At 42.4% G+C, this 16,505-nt stretch overlaps 1 protein-coding gene across 1 annotated transcript in view; it reads left to right on the forward strand.

Moving 5' to 3' along the window:
* Positions 1-266: 266 nt before the first annotated feature.
* Positions 267-16,505, forward strand: part of LOC147629483 (CBL-interacting protein kinase 32-like) — a 34,159-nt gene continuing 17,920 nt past the window's right edge. The window contains exons 1-9 of the mRNA XM_086812740.1: positions 267-407; positions 571-882; positions 1,399-1,461; positions 1,701-1,772; positions 1,910-2,017; positions 2,557-2,637; positions 2,763-2,816; positions 12,220-12,345; positions 12,488-12,577. Coding sequence (XP_086668866.1) covers positions 697-882; positions 1,399-1,461; positions 1,701-1,772; positions 1,910-2,017; positions 2,557-2,637; positions 2,763-2,816; positions 12,220-12,345; positions 12,488-12,577 — 780 coding nt within the window. The 5' untranslated portion in view covers positions 267-407; positions 571-696. The remainder of the gene's footprint in view (positions 408-570; positions 883-1,398; positions 1,462-1,700; positions 1,773-1,909; positions 2,018-2,556; positions 2,638-2,762; positions 2,817-12,219; positions 12,346-12,487; positions 12,578-16,505) is intronic.

Consider the following 16,505-nt stretch of genomic DNA (forward strand, 5'->3'; position numbering starts at 1 on the left):
CCTCCCACATGACCCACATCTTAGAGAGAAGGGCTTGCCAAGTGTTTGGTAGGAAGTCCTTGTGAAAAAAAGTGGCTTTTGGCTCACGCGAGGCTTACATGATCCACAAAGGGCCGTGTGGTGGGCAGTCCATGTGAACACTTATCAAGATTTGAAAATTGAGCCCAAAGGCTTGGGTCCCCACCATTGGAAAGAACTAGTCGATGTGAAATCAAGGAATATGGTGACCCACCACTCAGGATTGCCAATCGGCTTCTCTCTGGATTATAGATTTGTTAGTCTGGACTGAGATTGCCTCCCTTGTCTCATCTTTCCGAGGGTAAAAGGGACTTTTTCATTTAAGATCTTCTTATCCCACCTTCTGCCCTTACTTGCATTTTGGGACCTTGCAATTTCACACCCCATCTGTGAGTAGATTTCTTCCAGTGGAGCTAATTTTCACAAATTTTTCTATTTTTTGGCATCCAAAGGTTTCAATGTTTTTGTGCTTACCTGCAATTACCTGCATTATCTGCATGTTGGGCGCTCCTGCCAGTTGGGCTATATACACTGAAATTTTTGACTTTGCAGGCTGAGTTGGGCTATTCTGCAAGCACAGGGAAAGTGGGTTGTTTACTCCCGATTTGGGCTTGCACTACATTTGAGCGATCGTGTGGTCATTGCCCAAATCAGGTCTTTTATTAAATATTTTGGAAAATGAGTAGGAGTAATGAGAAGACCGAGAATCTTCGCACAAGGGTGGGCAAGTACGAGCTTGGGCGTGTGCTGGGTGAAGGGACCTTCGCCAAGGTTAAGTTTGCAAGAAACACTGAAACTGGCCAAAGTGTGGCAATCAAGGTTCTTGACAAGGAAAAAATCTTCAAGGACCAGTTGGTTGAACAGGTGTGGTTATGATACACTATCTCATTGAACCTCTTGCATGAACTTTTTGTGGTATTTTGAGACACACTTGAGTGAAATGACGCATACGTACCCAGTGCACACATGAACACACACATGTATGCATATCTATCCATCTTCATTTGTGTGTGTGTGTGTGTGCACGCGCGCATGCATGCAAGCATATGCATGTATGTATGTATGTATGTATCGATATAGCTAGATAGATACACATACATATATGTATGCATGCGTGTTTGTGTACCCCCCCCCCCCCTTTCCCTTTCCCAGCAACACACATACACATTGGCCCTTAATCTAGCATGCTAGAGAAAAGATATCAATGATGTACAAAGATAGAGCTAATACTTGATGTTCAAAGAATAATATGCTCATAGTGGTGCTTTGCAAGAATCATTCAATCTCTTTAAGCTTTGCTAGATACTTGCTTGTTTACAAAGAACTGTGACCGAGTGATTATTGGCTCTAACAAGAGTACTTTGTTCTGCATGCCAACAGATCAAAAGGGAGATATCCACTATGAAGCTTGTGAAGCACCCTAATGTTGTACAGATGCACGAGGTGATTACATTCTATTTTCTTTCTTTTATTCTTTTTTTTTAACATAGTTTTATTTGAGCCTATGGCTGATCTTGCAATCAACCCTTTATACATCCACGGCAATGTCTTACACAGCAATATCTCAGCATCAATGGCAGTGGCTTACACATAGCTCATGCTAGCATGGATAACAATGGCTTAGAAAGCATTGGCTTATACATACTTCATGCTGACATCGATAACAATGGCTTTGCACACAGATCCTGGCAAGCAAGTCGAAGATATACTTTGTGCTTGAGTATGTAACAGGAGGGGAGCTGTTCAATAAGATTGTAAGTCATACCTTAAATCTGCAGTACAGGTTCTATTACACTTTCCATATGGATGGTGTTTGTATAGTTTTAGCATATTGCTACCTAAATGTGACTGACTTTTATTTGGTGTTTTTTTTTTCTTCGGCAAGTAACAGGCCTCTAAAGGAAGGTTGAAGGAGGATGAAGCAAGAAAGTACTTTCAGCAACTCATAAACGCTGTGGATTATTGCCATAGCAGGGGAGTATATCACAGGGATTTGAAGGTCAGCCCCTTTTTCTTTTTATGGTTTGTTGCAGTATTACATACTCTGGGGGCATCGTTTAAAAAAAATTGTATGATATCACTTCAGTGCACAGGAGATGGTTTTTCATTAGGTGTACTTAACATTGTTTTCTATTTTCCTTGATTTTTTAAAGAGGAGTTGGGGTTTAAACTCCTCTTAGATAGGGTGGGTTGTGAACTCACCTCATTGACGATCTTGTGACTCTTTATATTCAGAGATGTATTGTTTATTAGCTTCTAAAATATTTGACTAACAATAGGGGTGTTAAATATTTATCTCTAGAGTATGTATACGTTACAGGAGATGTTTTATATACTCAAAAAAACATGTAAAGTAGACCAATTTTTTATTGCCCTCTGCTTGCATGTGATATGGGGGCTCTCACAGAAGGGGGAGAACAAAGCGGCAGGGGGGGGGTGTCAAGTGTGTGGACTGCTAGCGCATCTTTAGACTTGACATAGGTTGAGTTTTGGGTCCAGCAATCCTACCGATTCTTAATGTTTTTTTGGCCCACACAGCCGGAGAATCTACTTTTGGATAGTAATGGAAATTTGAAGGTCTCTGACTTTGGGCTCAGTGCCCTTCCTCAACAGTTAAGGGTGAGTGCCTGTTTAATCCTTTATCATGTGTGCTACCTGCACTATCTACATGCAAGCTTGCTTTTGCATTGTGTTTATAGCTGCTATGCTTAACCTGGAGGGGTTGTAACTTAAGCATTTTGCAGGAAGATGGTCTTCTTCATACTACGTGTGGCACTCCAAACTATGTTGCCCCAGAGGTATACAATGCTTTAGGCATACATAAAAACTAGATTGTTAGCATCTTTATTTGTGTGATTTTATTTCAAAGTCCATGTTGCTTGGGCACATTTGTGATGCTTTTAAGCCGAATCTTGGTGTGCATAATATGGCACATGCTAAGGTCGGGAGTATCCTTGTGTGCCTTCTGGTAGTGTGTTTCTGCTATGTTAGCTAGTGTGCAAGTAAGTTGTTGTTGCCGGTTAATGCTTTGCTAGATAAGGTTCTCTTCATATAAGGTAGGCCCTTCTTGTGTGTCCATTGGTTGTATGTATGTATGTGTGTGTGTGTGTGTGTGTGTGTGGAGAGGTGTGTGGCTCGCTCGACCTGTTCGCTCGCCTCGACCTACTCGCCTGGTTCGCCTGCTTCCTGGACTGTGTCGCCTTTCCAGCCCTCATCGCGTTCACCTGGGGATCCCCTCTTTACGCACACTTACTCTGCCTTCCCATCGTCTATCAGCCCCTTTTCCTCTCTTCCGCGTTCTGTGTGCGCCTATACGACTCTGTGTGTGTGTGCGGCTGTGTGTGTGTGTGTGTGTGTGTGTGTGTGTGTGTGTAGTGTGTGTGTGCGCTTCTTCTTGTCGGTTCTTCGCACGCCTTCCTCTCTCCTCGTATAGCTTCGCCCTCCTTTTCAGATTCAGTTTTGCTTGTGCAGATTTTCTACAGTTCGAAATCAGTTTCAGATTTCCAGTGTACAGTGCTTCTCTTCATTCGCATCAGCAAAAGTCAGTTTCAGCATTCCAGCAAATAGAGCTTCTTTTTGATTCGCATCAGCAGAAATTTTTAGGCTACTGTATACAGCATACGGCTTTCATTAAAAAAAAAAAAGTTGTTTGGCAGTGTTGTACAGACTCTACTCTTACAATTATGTCTGAGACTGTTGTGACCTATGCTCGCCGGGATACTGCTGCAGACAGTAACAAGAGGCAGCATCCTGCAATTGAATCTATCACCATGATTAAGCAAGATTCGTCGGATGCACAGTTTGTATATGAGGCTTTATGTGAAGACTTTGTAGACAGTTGTATCAAATGGAAGGACCCGCCTCCTTCTTTCAGTTATAAGATTATATTGCCGACGATTGTGTCTCCTCTGCGTAGATACTCAGAAAAAGGGATTATCCTCTTCTTTCCGGGCAAAATGCCTTCTGTGCAAGAAGTAGCTCAATGGATTCAGTCCATTCTAGGTGGACCCTTTGTAGATGGAGTTCACTTTGCAGCAAGGGGTTTTTATGATGTATTACTGTCTGATGGTCAATATAAGCAGCAGATGCTTGAAACTTCTCCCCTTATGTTTGGTATACAGTTGGTACATGTGTTACCTTGGTCCCCGACCAAGGACTATCAGTCCTTGATTAGGCATCGTTGTCTTGTTTGGGTCGAGGTCGTGGATTTTCCGGAATATTTGAGGGAACACTTGCCAGGTATAGCAGCCACTCTGGGCAAAGTGGTTTGTGCACCTCGTCCTACAGGAAACAAAAATAGATTTTGCATCTTGGGATACGGACCATGAGCAACCACCTGCAATTGCTGTTGAAGTAGAAAATGTGCGTGGCATGGGTGCACGTTATTTCAAATTGGGGAGTCTTTGCAGGTGCTTGTTTCACTTGTCATAAATTTGGGCATATGGCTTCTGAATGTCCCTCTCTACTGCATCCTCCACCATTATCTGCTGTACCTCCCATTTCAGCGAATGTGCAGCCTACTCAAGTTAAGGAGATACCAACAAATCAAGCCACTCGAAATACTCAAAAGGAGAAAGAGAAAGGAAAAGCTAAAGTTATTCCACAAGTTGTTTCTTCTTTGGCCGTGCCTAATCAACCCAAGGATAAAGGAAAAGATAAAATATCTTCGGCTGAATGGAAAACTCCGAAAAAAGCTACTATGGTTCGTCGTGCTCCCATTCCTTCACGTAATTGGACTGCATCTACCACTATTGCACAGTCTTCCACTTCTTCGACTATGCTTTCTAGAATATGGTCAGATGTAGTTCGAGGTACTTCCTCAAGTATGGATGCCGATGTAAATCCTTTGGATATGTGTGTTGATACGAATATGCATGAGTCTCTCTTGATTCAGGGCGAGGGCTCTCTCCCTGACTCAGTTGTTGTTATGCATTGATTTTGGCTGGCTGTTCACTGTATATACCTTTGTACAGATTTGATGTTTGATGCTCCAATAAAATGTCTCTCGTATAATATTAGAGGACTTTGTGATCCTGGCAAATTTAGGTTGTTTTGGCACTATGTACATAAAATGCAACCTCATCTGGTGTGTGTGCAAGAACACAATAAGCATACCTTAGTGGGTCAATCAGGTCACTTTGCTGGTTATGATATATTTTATGCGGGCACTCAGCATTACTCAGGAGTTTTTATGCTTGTTAAGCATGATCTGCAACCAATGTTGGCCTACAATGATTCTGCTGGCAGATGGATGGTCATTCAATGTTCATTGTATGGACAAATTTATGAATTTGCAGTAGTTTATGCGCCACAAAGCTCAGCTGACAGGGCAAATATATGGTCACAAATGTTGGCTTATCCCTGGCTCCATAATGCATTCCTTTGTGGAGATTTTAATAATGCTCCATCTCCTGAATTTAATTCCACTGGAAGAACTCATATGCTTGGAGCTGAACGCAGGTTGATATCGAGAGAGCTTTTGATTCTGTGCATTGGGATTATATAGCTATGACTATGAGTTATCTTGGTTTTGGTGCAAAGTGACAAAATATTGTGTATTGGCTCTATAATGACAGTGATGCTTCTTTGATTTTGAGCTCTTCTCTATCAGATTCTTGGAAATTGGGACGTTCAGTTCGCCAGGGTTGTCCGCTTGGTTCCCTGTTGTTTGCTATTGCCACACATCCTTTTCTTTGCTACTTGGATTTTTTGCAAGCTACTGATGAATTGCATGGCTTACAGCTTCCTGCTGGGCATACTTTCCTGGCTCAGGCTTATGCTGATGATTCTTTTTTTATGCCCAAGAATACGCAACAAGATCTTCAGAGATTAATGGAGGCTTTGGAACTTTTTGGTCTGGCTGCTGGTTTGAAAGTAAACTTCCGTAAGTCTACCTTGCTTGCGCTTAATGTACAGCAATGGCATCATGTATTGTGGCCCGGTGGAATACCTCCTGGTGGACATATCGTTCGTCATTTGGGTTACCCTTTGGGTTGGCAGATGTCATCTTCACAAATGATTCAATGGGTTATGCTAAAATTGAATCGCAAAATTGATTATTGGCAGCTTTCCACTTGGCCTCTTCATGTACGTCTCAGGATAGTGCAGGCTATTGTAATGGCTTACATACAGTTCTTTCTTCCATTGATTATGTGGAGGAAAGCTGATATAGATTGGTTTATGTCTCTAGCAATGGCAATTGTGTGGAAAACTCAACATCGTAAAAAGGGTCTTCGTCTTTTGTCAATGCCAAAGATGTGTTCTCCAAAGATACATGGTGGCTTGAACATATTGAATATTCATTTTCATGTGCTTGCTCGTAAATCCACTTTGCTGTTGGAATTTGTACAACAGCGCCAGCCATGGGCTATTATGTTGGGTCATATGTGTATGTTAATGTCTTCATCTGCTTTTGGAAAGTGGACTGTTACGTATTGGGATGCAATTTTCAGCCATTTCGATGGAAAAATTGTCGGCTGCCCTCTTTCATCTAAGTTGATTTCTGCCTGGAAACAGGTTACGCAATATCTTTTTTGGAATCCCAGGCTTAATGGGCAATCTTCTTCGCTTCGCCTTGAGAGTATTCATTGGTCAAAGGCTTTTGATGTACCCTTGGCTCTACGTGAGCCTAGGAAGGCATATTTCCTTTCAAAGAAAGGAGTTTATCTTATTGATGATGTTTTGGATGCTGGTGGCCATGTGCTTTCTTTTGTGGTTGCCGCCAGAAATTTTGGTCTGGGAATGCATTATAGAACAATCTGGCAGCTTATTCGAGAGCTTCTTGCTCCTTTTGAACCAATTGCAGATTTGGATCGTTCTGATCGTTTGGTTGATTGGAGCCTTAGAAGAGAACAACCTGCACGAGGCCCTTTATCAATGGCTAAACTTTCGGTTCGTTCGATATATCATCTCTTGTTGCCTGCCTCTTGGGTTCAAGAACATGCGAATCAGATTTGGCATCTTCATAAAAGTCAGACTTGGTGGAAACAGCGGCTTCATTCTCTTTGGAAATGCAGTCTGCCTTTGAAAAGTAGACTTTTTTTATGGAGATGCTTGATTGGAGTCTTGCCAGTCGGGCTTTTCTTGGCTAGGCGACTTTTGGCACCTTCAACTTGTCATAGTTGTGGTGCTTCTCAAGAGACAGTCTTTCATCTTTTGTGGAGTTGTCCTCTCACCAGGACTTTTTTGGATCAGATTGCTGCACGTTTGAGAGCCCGCTTCCGACAGGCACCCTTTGGGAAATACTTTTGGATCTTCGGTCTTCTCCCATCACCCCTTAGATCCTATAAAGTCTTCTTTGATTGGGTTCGTTATTGGGCTTTATGGACTACCTGGCAGTCTCGCAACAGGATAGTTTTTGCTGGACCTCATTTGGATGCTTACTCATTCTTCCATTCCTCTCTTCAGCAATCTTTATATGACTGTCTCTCTCTTCATGAGATTGACTCATCTCTGTATGCTCTTTTTACAGATTGTTTTTTAGATGTTTAACTATGTTCACACTCAACATAGTGAACACTCTACTAGTCTCCCTTGTAAATGGTCTTTTTAGTGGGTTTTCCTCGTTTTGAGGTTTCCCACCTGTAATTAATGACATGAAGCTTTACAAAAAAAAAAAGTGTGTGTGTGTGTGTGTGTGTTCAGTTGCGCAGTCTTCTCATCGTTAATCTGCTCTTCCTCCTGCCTTCTGCGACCTGTATAGGACTGTCTGTGTGTGTGTGCGTGTGTGGGGTAATCTGCTTCTGTGTGTGTGTGTGTGTGTGAAAGGGAGGTGAGAGGTGCGTTGGAGGATTACAAAGGAGCTCTTCTTCGTGTATTGGCTTGCCGACAGCTTCTTCTACGCACACGGCAATCACTACACTCGTGGGCGAAGAGTTTCGCCTTCCTTTTCAGAAATTTTAAAGGTTCCAGTATACAGCATACAGCTTTCCAAAAAAAGAAGAAGTTGTTTAGCAGTGTTGTACAGACTTTACTCTTGCAATTATGTCTGAGACTGTTGTGACCTATGCTCGCCGGGATAATGCAGCAGACAGTAACAAGAGGCAGCATGCTGCAATTGAATCTGTCACCATGATTAAGCAAGATTCGTCGGATGCACAGTTTGTATATGAGGCTTTATGTGAGGACTTTGTAGACAGTCGTGTCAAATGGAAGGACCCGCCTCCTCCTTTCAGTTACAAGATTAAATTGCCGACGATTGTGTCTCCTCTGCGTAGATACTCAGAGAAAGGGATTATTCTCTTCTTTCCGGGTAAAATGCCTTCTGCGCAAGAAGTAGCTCAATGGATTCAGTCCATTCTAGGTGGACCCTTTGTAGATGGAGTTCACTTTGCAGCAAGGGGTTTTTATGATGTATTACTGTCCGATGGTCAATATAAGCAGCAGATGCTTGAAACTTCTCCCCTTATGTTTGGTGTACAGTTGGTACATGTGTTACCTTGGTCCCCGACCAAGGACTATCAGTCCTTGATTAGGCATCGTTGTCCTGTTTGGGTCGAGGTCGTGGATTTTCCAGAATATTTGAGGGAACATTTGCCAGGTATAGCAGCCACTCTGGGCAAAGTGGTTTGTGCACCTCGTCCTACAGGAAACAAAAACAGATTTTGCATCTTGTGGGATACGGACCATGAGCAACCACCTGCAATTGCTGTTGAAGTAGAAAATGTGCGTGGCATGGGTGCACGCTACTTCAAATTAAATTGGGGAGTCTTTGCAGGTGCTTGTTTCACTTGCAGGTGCTTGTTTCACTTGTCATAAGTTTGGGCATATGGCTTCTGAATGTCCTTCTCTGCTGCATCCTCCGCCGTTATCTGCTGTACCTCCCATTTCAGCGAATGTGGAGTCAACTCAAGTTAAGGAGATACCAACAAATCAAGCCACTCGAAATACTCAAAAGGAGAAAGAGAAAGGAAAAGCTAAAGTTATTCCACAAGTTGTTTCTTCTTTGGCCGTGCCTAATCAACCTAAGGATAAAGGAAAAGATAAAATATCTTCGGCTGAATGGAAAACTTCGAAAAAAGCTACTATGGTTCGTCGTGCTCCCGTTCCTTCACGTAATTGGACTGCATCTGCCACTATTGCACAGTCTTCCATTTCATCGACCATGCTTTCTAGAATATGGTCGGATGTAGTTCGAGGTGCTTCCTCGAGTATGGATACCGATGTAAATGCTTTGGATATGTGTGTTGATACGAATATGCATGAGTCTCTCTTGATTCAGGGCGAAGGCTCTCTCCCTGATTCAGTTGTTGTTATGCAGCATTGATTTTGCTGGCTGTTCACTGTATATACCTTTGTACAGATTTGATGTTTGATGCTCCAATAAAATGTCTTTCGTACAATATTAGAGGACTTTGTGATCCTGGTAAATTTAGATTGTTTTGGCACTATGTACATAAAATGCAACCTCATCTGGTGTGTGTGCAAGAACACAATCAGCATACCTTAGTGGGTCAATCAGGTCACTTTGCTGGTTATGATATATTTTATGCAGGCACTCAGCATTACTCGGGAGTTTTTATGCTTGTTAAGCATGATCTGCAACCAATGTTGGCCTACAATGATTCTGCTGGCAGATGGATGGTCATTCAATGCTTATTGTATGGACAAATTTATGAATTTGCAGCAGTTTATGCACCACAAAGCTCAGCTGACAGGGCAAATATATGGTCACAAATGTTGGCATATCCTTGGCTCCATAATGCATTCCTTTGTGGAGATTTTAGTAATGCTCCATCTCCTGAATTTAATTCCACTGGAAGAACTCATATGCTTGGAGCTGAACGCAGAACATGGAATGATTTGCTCTCTTCCTGCAATATTTTGGACCTATGGCAACATGTATTCCCTCATCTGCAAGGGTTTACTTTTAATCACAATGCTTTTCCACATATCTGGACACGTTTGGATCGTTGGTACTTGTTACATGCTGACCAATATGATGATTTTGTTTGCAAGCTATGGATTGATCATTCCATGTTACTCTCTGATCATTCTCCTTTATGGTTAGGCCTTTATTTTGATATGCCACAAGATGTTTCTATTCTTAAGAAACATAGGCTGTTGCTTTTAAACAACAGTTATCTTGTGCATGCTGATTTCAAGGAAATGGTTTTGCAAGCCATTGAGCCTTTGCCCCTTCAAATGCATGAGGATATTGACATTGCTTGGTTTCAATTTGTTCAGCGCATGCAGGCTGTGATCTGTGATTATGGTCGTTATTACATGGCCGACTTGCGGGATCGGATCTTGCAGGCTAAAGAAACATGTCAATCTATGGCCGATCTTGCTCAGTTTCGGGTTTTAAATTCCAATGAACAAGAATCTTTAATGCAGGCTAAGCATTTCCTCATGCTAAATGATGAGAGAAAATTGCAAAAATGGTTGACACGTTCGCGATATCGAGCTATCATAGATAAGGGTTGCTCTTCCAAAGATTTTTTCAAAAATCTACATGCTTCAAGACAAAAGGAATGCATGAGAAGGGTGAAAAAATCTGATGGTCAATGGACTCATTCTTTGTCGGAGCTCTCATATATTGCTAGTCAGCATTTTGCAGCTCTTTTTGCTAAACCGCCAACTACTTCACCTGACATACTTAATGCTCGTTATGCTTTATTGCATCATGTTCGGCTCATTATTTCTCCACAGGATGCTTTGGTATTAGAATCTCCGTTCACTGATATTGAACTTAAAGATGCTTTACGTTCAATGGGTCGATGGAAATCTCCCGGATGGGATGGATTGACAGTGGAATTTTTCCATGCTTTTTGGCCTCAACTGGAACAATCATTGCTGTATATGATCAATGAAGCTTGGGCAAATGATGTACTACCATCTTCTTGGAAAGAAGGATTGGTTAAGCTTTTCTCTAAGCGGCATCTTTGTGAAGCTTTTTCTGATTGGAGGCCCATTACTCTTATGCCTGTCATCTATAAGCTTCTGACTAAGATGTTGGCAAATCGTATTAAAGGATTTTTACATGATGGTTTGCATCCTGCGCAATATGGTTTTGTGCCTCGAAGGCAAATCAATGATAATTTGGCTAATGCTTATATTGCCATTGAATATGCCAAATACACTAAGCAGGATGTACTCATTTTGCAGGTTGATATCGAGAAAGCTTTTGATTCTGTGCATTGGGACTATATAGCTATGACTATGAGTTATCTTGGTTTCGGTGCAAAGTGGCAAAATATTGTGTATTGGCTCTATAATGACAGTGATGCTTCTTTGATTTTGAGCTCTTCTCTATCGGATTCTTGGAAATTGGGACGTTCAGTTCGCCAGGGTTGTCCGCTTAGTTCCTTGTTGTTTGCTATTGCCACACATCCTTTTCTTTGCTACTTGGACTTTCTGCAAGCTACTGATGAATTGCATGGCTTGCAGCTTCCTGCTGGGCATACTTTCCTGGCTCAAGCTTATGCTGATGATTCTTTTTTTATGCCCAAGAATACGCAACAAGATCTTCAGAGATTAATGGAGGCTTTGGAACTTTTTGGTTTGGCTGCTGGTTTGAAAGTGAATTTCCGTAAGTCTACCTTGCTTGCGCTTAATGTACAGCAATGGCATCATGTATTGTGGCCCGGTGGAATACCTCCTGGTGGACATATCGTTCGTCATTTGGGTTACCCTTTGGGTTGGCAGCTGTCATCTTCACAAATGATTCAATGGGTTATGCTAAAATTGAATCGCAAAATTGATTATTGGCAGCTTTCCACTTGGCCTCTTCATGTACGTCTCAGGATAGTGCAGGCTATTGTAATGGCTTACATACAGTTCTTTCTTCCATTGATTATGTGGAGGAAAGCTGATATAGATCGGTTTATGTCTCTAGCAATGGCAATTGTGTGGAAAACTCAACATCGTAAAAAGGGTCTTCGTCTTTTGTCAATGCCAAAGATGTGTTCTCCAAAGATACATGGTGGCTTGAACATATTGAATATTCATTTTCATGTGCTTGCTCGTAAATCCACTTTGCTGTTGGAATTTGTACAACAGGTGTGCGCGCATGTACATGAATGCTTTTAGCTTTGATTAATCAATATAGGTCGTAGCACGTGTTATGCATAATCAAAATGTGGGTATGTTTCCACTTGCATGCTACTACAAAAGTTTAACTGTGCTTTCTATGTCCATCCTTTTGTATGCCATTCCAAGCTAAAGGTTTACAGCTGGCTGAGCTTGCTCATCTTCTTGCAGGTGATTGTACATAAAGGATACAATGGTGCCCAAGCAGATCTGTGGTCCTGCGGAGTCATATTGTTTGTCTTGATGGCAGGGTTTCTGCCATTTGATGATTCTAACCTTATGAACTTGTACAGAAAGGTGAGCAAAGACACCTCATAGCTGAGAAGTGTGTTCTGTTGGTTTACTACAACCTTCCTTTTAATAGACCTGTATGCTTTTTACAGATTGAAATTTAGTTGTTGTTGTTATGAGTATTGTTTGAACTAACTTTGCGATACAGATCCACAAGGCAGAGTTTAGATTTCCACAATGGTTTCCTTCTGGAGCGCGTAAGCTGGTAACAAGGATCTTGAATCCAAACCCCAATCTTGTAAGTAGTCGACCTTTGTGTGTGTGTGTGAGAGAGAGAGAGAGAGAGTTAGCCAGCAACCATTTATAAATAATATTGACCCCTAGCCACCTGGAACCTGCGTGCAACCTTCCCCCTCATCTCAGGGCTCCCCAACCATGCCTAGATTAGAAACTAATCCTGAGGATTAGCTTTAGGTGTGTGACCACCAGCCAAAAAGGGCGCCAGTATATTATCTAAAAAAAACCTTTTTCTTTTGGTGGTCGGTTTGTTCTGGCTGACTACTACTCCAAGCATTATATAAATGTGCCTTCATCAAATCGTCTACAGCCATCGCATATGATCAACGAACATCTACACACACACACACTAGCTGGCGCTTCATTAACCAGTGCAACCAATACGTCGGCTAGAGCACTGTAGCAGCCGCGTGGATTATCACACATGAACCAACGCAAGCAGCAGCCCGGCCAACCCAACACGTCATCAACACCTGCGCAGGACACTCAGCAGCAGCCCAGTGATTGTTGATCTTCATCATCATTCTGCCTCCAGTGCTGCATACCAGCCCCTGGCTATTATTCTTGCGCATCCTTCTACAGCAGCAGCCGTCTTCATCAAACCGGCTATCGTTGCATATGCATCATCACGTCAACAAGCCAGCAGCCTGTTTGAACTTTGCACCTCTACAGCAGCACACATCTGCAGCTCTGATCATGCTCTCTTGCAGCTCTGTAAGCAGCTGATCGTGCCTCAGTTCAGCAGTGCTTCAGCAGCCTTCGACTACTTCTACTGCTGCACACTCGGAGTGCCACCGCCATCCTCGACGTGAGCCTTCGTTACCGAGCGAGCCTCTTGCTTCAACTTCGTCTTTGGTTCCTCGCTGGTCTACTCAGAGTCACCTCACATCAGAGGGCCTCTTGTACTGGATTACTTCATCATTATACATACACTCATTCATCCATTTCATGCTGCGTTGATTTCCTCCTGGTCTACTCAGAGTCACCTCACATCAGAGGGCCTCTTGTACTGGATTACTTCATCATTATACATACACTCATTCATCCATTTCATGCTGTGCTGATTTCCTGTGACCTCTCGCTCATCTGGTCCTTTCGTCCTTTCGCCCTCACATTAGGTACATAACACCTATCATGATGGTCCTGTAGTTATTTGGGTTTGTGTGGGTCTCTTGCATTATGGATGGGGATAGTGGTGTTGGTGGTCTAGGAGGGGAGAAAGCCTTCACATAAGGCCGCCTTAAAAAGATCCACAAAAATTGGGCCCAGGATGTGTTGTCCATGTGCAAAGTTTTCTGCACACGAAGGTCCTTATGATCTTTGTCTTGACCATTATGTAACTTCAATAGGTCCTGAGTGACATTGGTGGTGTTGGAAGGGATGGTTGATGTGGGACATGCCATGTGTGGCTGCGGTATAAGTTGATTTGGCACATCATAAAGTTGTTGTGCATAGATTTCCCAAGTGAGAGTCTGTGATGGGTGGAGGTGAAAAGACGGAGGGGAGAAGAGAGCTTGAGCTCTTGCAAGCACACACTCACATAAACCCTAGAAGAGAACACACAAGGTGAGAGGCTGAAAATTCATTTTCTTCACACAACAAAAGAGGTCTACAAAGAAGATAAAGTGACTAACACACATAATAGAGTATATACAAGTGGTCCATAATGTGAACACGCTAAGAGGAGTGGGTAGATGTTGACTAGTCAGTGTAGTCCAATTGTCGAATCTCTGGCGAAGATATGTTGGTGCTAGCTACCAAATCTGCCAATGATCAGCTCATGTTGAGCTTGATATCTCAACACTTCCCCTCAAGCTTAACTCCAGCTCATGAACTCCAAGTATATCTCGAAATCTGCGGAGCTTCTGAGCTCCCAAGGCCTTCGTGAAGATGTCAGTGACCTGATCTTGTGTGCTGACGTAGGTCAAGTCTATGTCGCTTGCCAAGACTCTCTCTCTCTCATGAAGTGGTAATGCACCTCGATGTGTTTCGTCCGCGCATGAAAAATTGGGTTCCTGGCCAACTGTATACTGCGAAGATTGTCACAATATATGACAATCTTTCTCTCCACATGTAATCCCAAATCAGCAAGTAGCTTGCGTAACCAAGCTACCTCACATGCTACCACGGCAACTCCTTCGTACTCTGCCTCTGTACTTGACAAGGCAACTGTGGGTTGCGTCTTGCTGCTTCATGTCACAGCAATACTCCCCAATGAAAACATAAATCCACTAGTAGCTCTCATGTCTGAGATGCTATCTGCCTAATCTGCATCTGTGTATCCATATAGCTCCAATGGTACACCTACTGCATAAAACAATGCATAATCAACAGTGGCCCTCAAATACCAAAGTGTGCGTCGTACACTGTCAAGATGTGGTTTGCGCGGAACCTGCATAAACTGGCTTTCTAAGCCAACAGTGTAGCTCAAATCTGGCCTGATGATCGTGACATAGATCAAACTCCCCACAATCTTCCTGTACATAGTGGGATCCTCCAGCACATAACCTGCATTCGCACTAAGCTTGCCATTTTGATCTAATGGTACCGAGATTGGCTTACAATCAGTCATCCCATACTTGGACAACATGTCCAATGCATACTGTCTCTGAGATAGCCAAATACCCTCAGGTGTGCGAATGACCTCAATTCCCAAAAAAATAGCGCAAATCTCCTAAATCCTTCATCTCAGTCGCTATCACAGTGGTGTTCGCATGGGCCTTGATAGCTTCTACAACTCACCCATGACATTGACTAGCCATCAACTCATTGATTGTCATTACTTATACCAACTCATTCATTGTATTATGATGGAGATGATGATGTATTGTAACGCACACACACGATGATATTGATGTATTGCACACACATGCACATGATCATAGTGATATACGTGCACATGATGCCACTAATACATATGCACATGATGATGATGTATGTGATAGTGATGTGTGTGAGCCAGATCATGTGGGCATGATCTTGAGGGCAGAGATGGTAGTGAGTATACTGAGAATTAACACTTCTATGCCTATCATCTTTCCTACGGATTATGAGGATACTCTAGAGTTGATTGTGGTGACATTCTTGAGGATAGTGATACTCTGCATATGAGTGACAGAGACACCTATGCATAGACTAGAGTTCCTAGTGTTAGATGCATCATGCTATTCTTCTAGGATTTCTATTTGTGGAGATATCGCTGATACGACCACTACTCCTAGTATTCATAGCATTCCTGTGGATAGAGTTCATGTATTTGAGCAGTCAAGGATAGTGCATGTGAGTAGTGATGATTTTTTTCAGGTTGGATCTCGTAGGAAAGGTAGGATTATGCGTATGGGTCTAGAGAGCTTTGTATTTGATTTGGGCATTTTCCTAGATCTAGTGATTAGAGAGGTTGACCTATCTTGGATATAGGTTATACATGGATTCCATTGATGGACACATACCATGATCATGATGATGATTGTAGAGATTGTGAGGATGACACAATCAGCGATTTGATGGATGATGATCATATTCATAGTAGATCGTATGGCATAGATCTTGATAGATTTGCATTTGATCTAGACATCTCCTTAGATCTTATACTATTTGGAGATAGATTTGTCATGGGATGTAGGTCACATAGGGGCATCATTGATGGTTCCTTTTGAGAAGACTTTTCACATGTTCAATCTCTTCCAAGTTGTCTACCCCCAACAATAAGATCATCTACATATATAGTGATGATCACAACACCCTTATCACTCTTGCGCACATACAAAGAGTGATCTGCATCCGCCATATGAAAACCAATAGCGACAAGATACTCAACAATCTTGTCATGCCATGCTCGTGGAGCTTGCTTCAATCCATACAAGGCCTTACAAAGCTTACATACATACTCTGGGTGATCTGTATCCTCAAAACCTGGTGGCTGATCCATA

This window comes from Cibotium barometz, chromosome 18 (genome assembly GCF_041138505.1).
Source record: "Cibotium barometz isolate CiBa-2024 chromosome 18, ASM4113850v1, whole genome shotgun sequence".
In the NCBI taxonomy this organism is placed as follows: domain Eukaryota; kingdom Viridiplantae; phylum Streptophyta; class Polypodiopsida; order Cyatheales; family Cibotiaceae; genus Cibotium; species Cibotium barometz.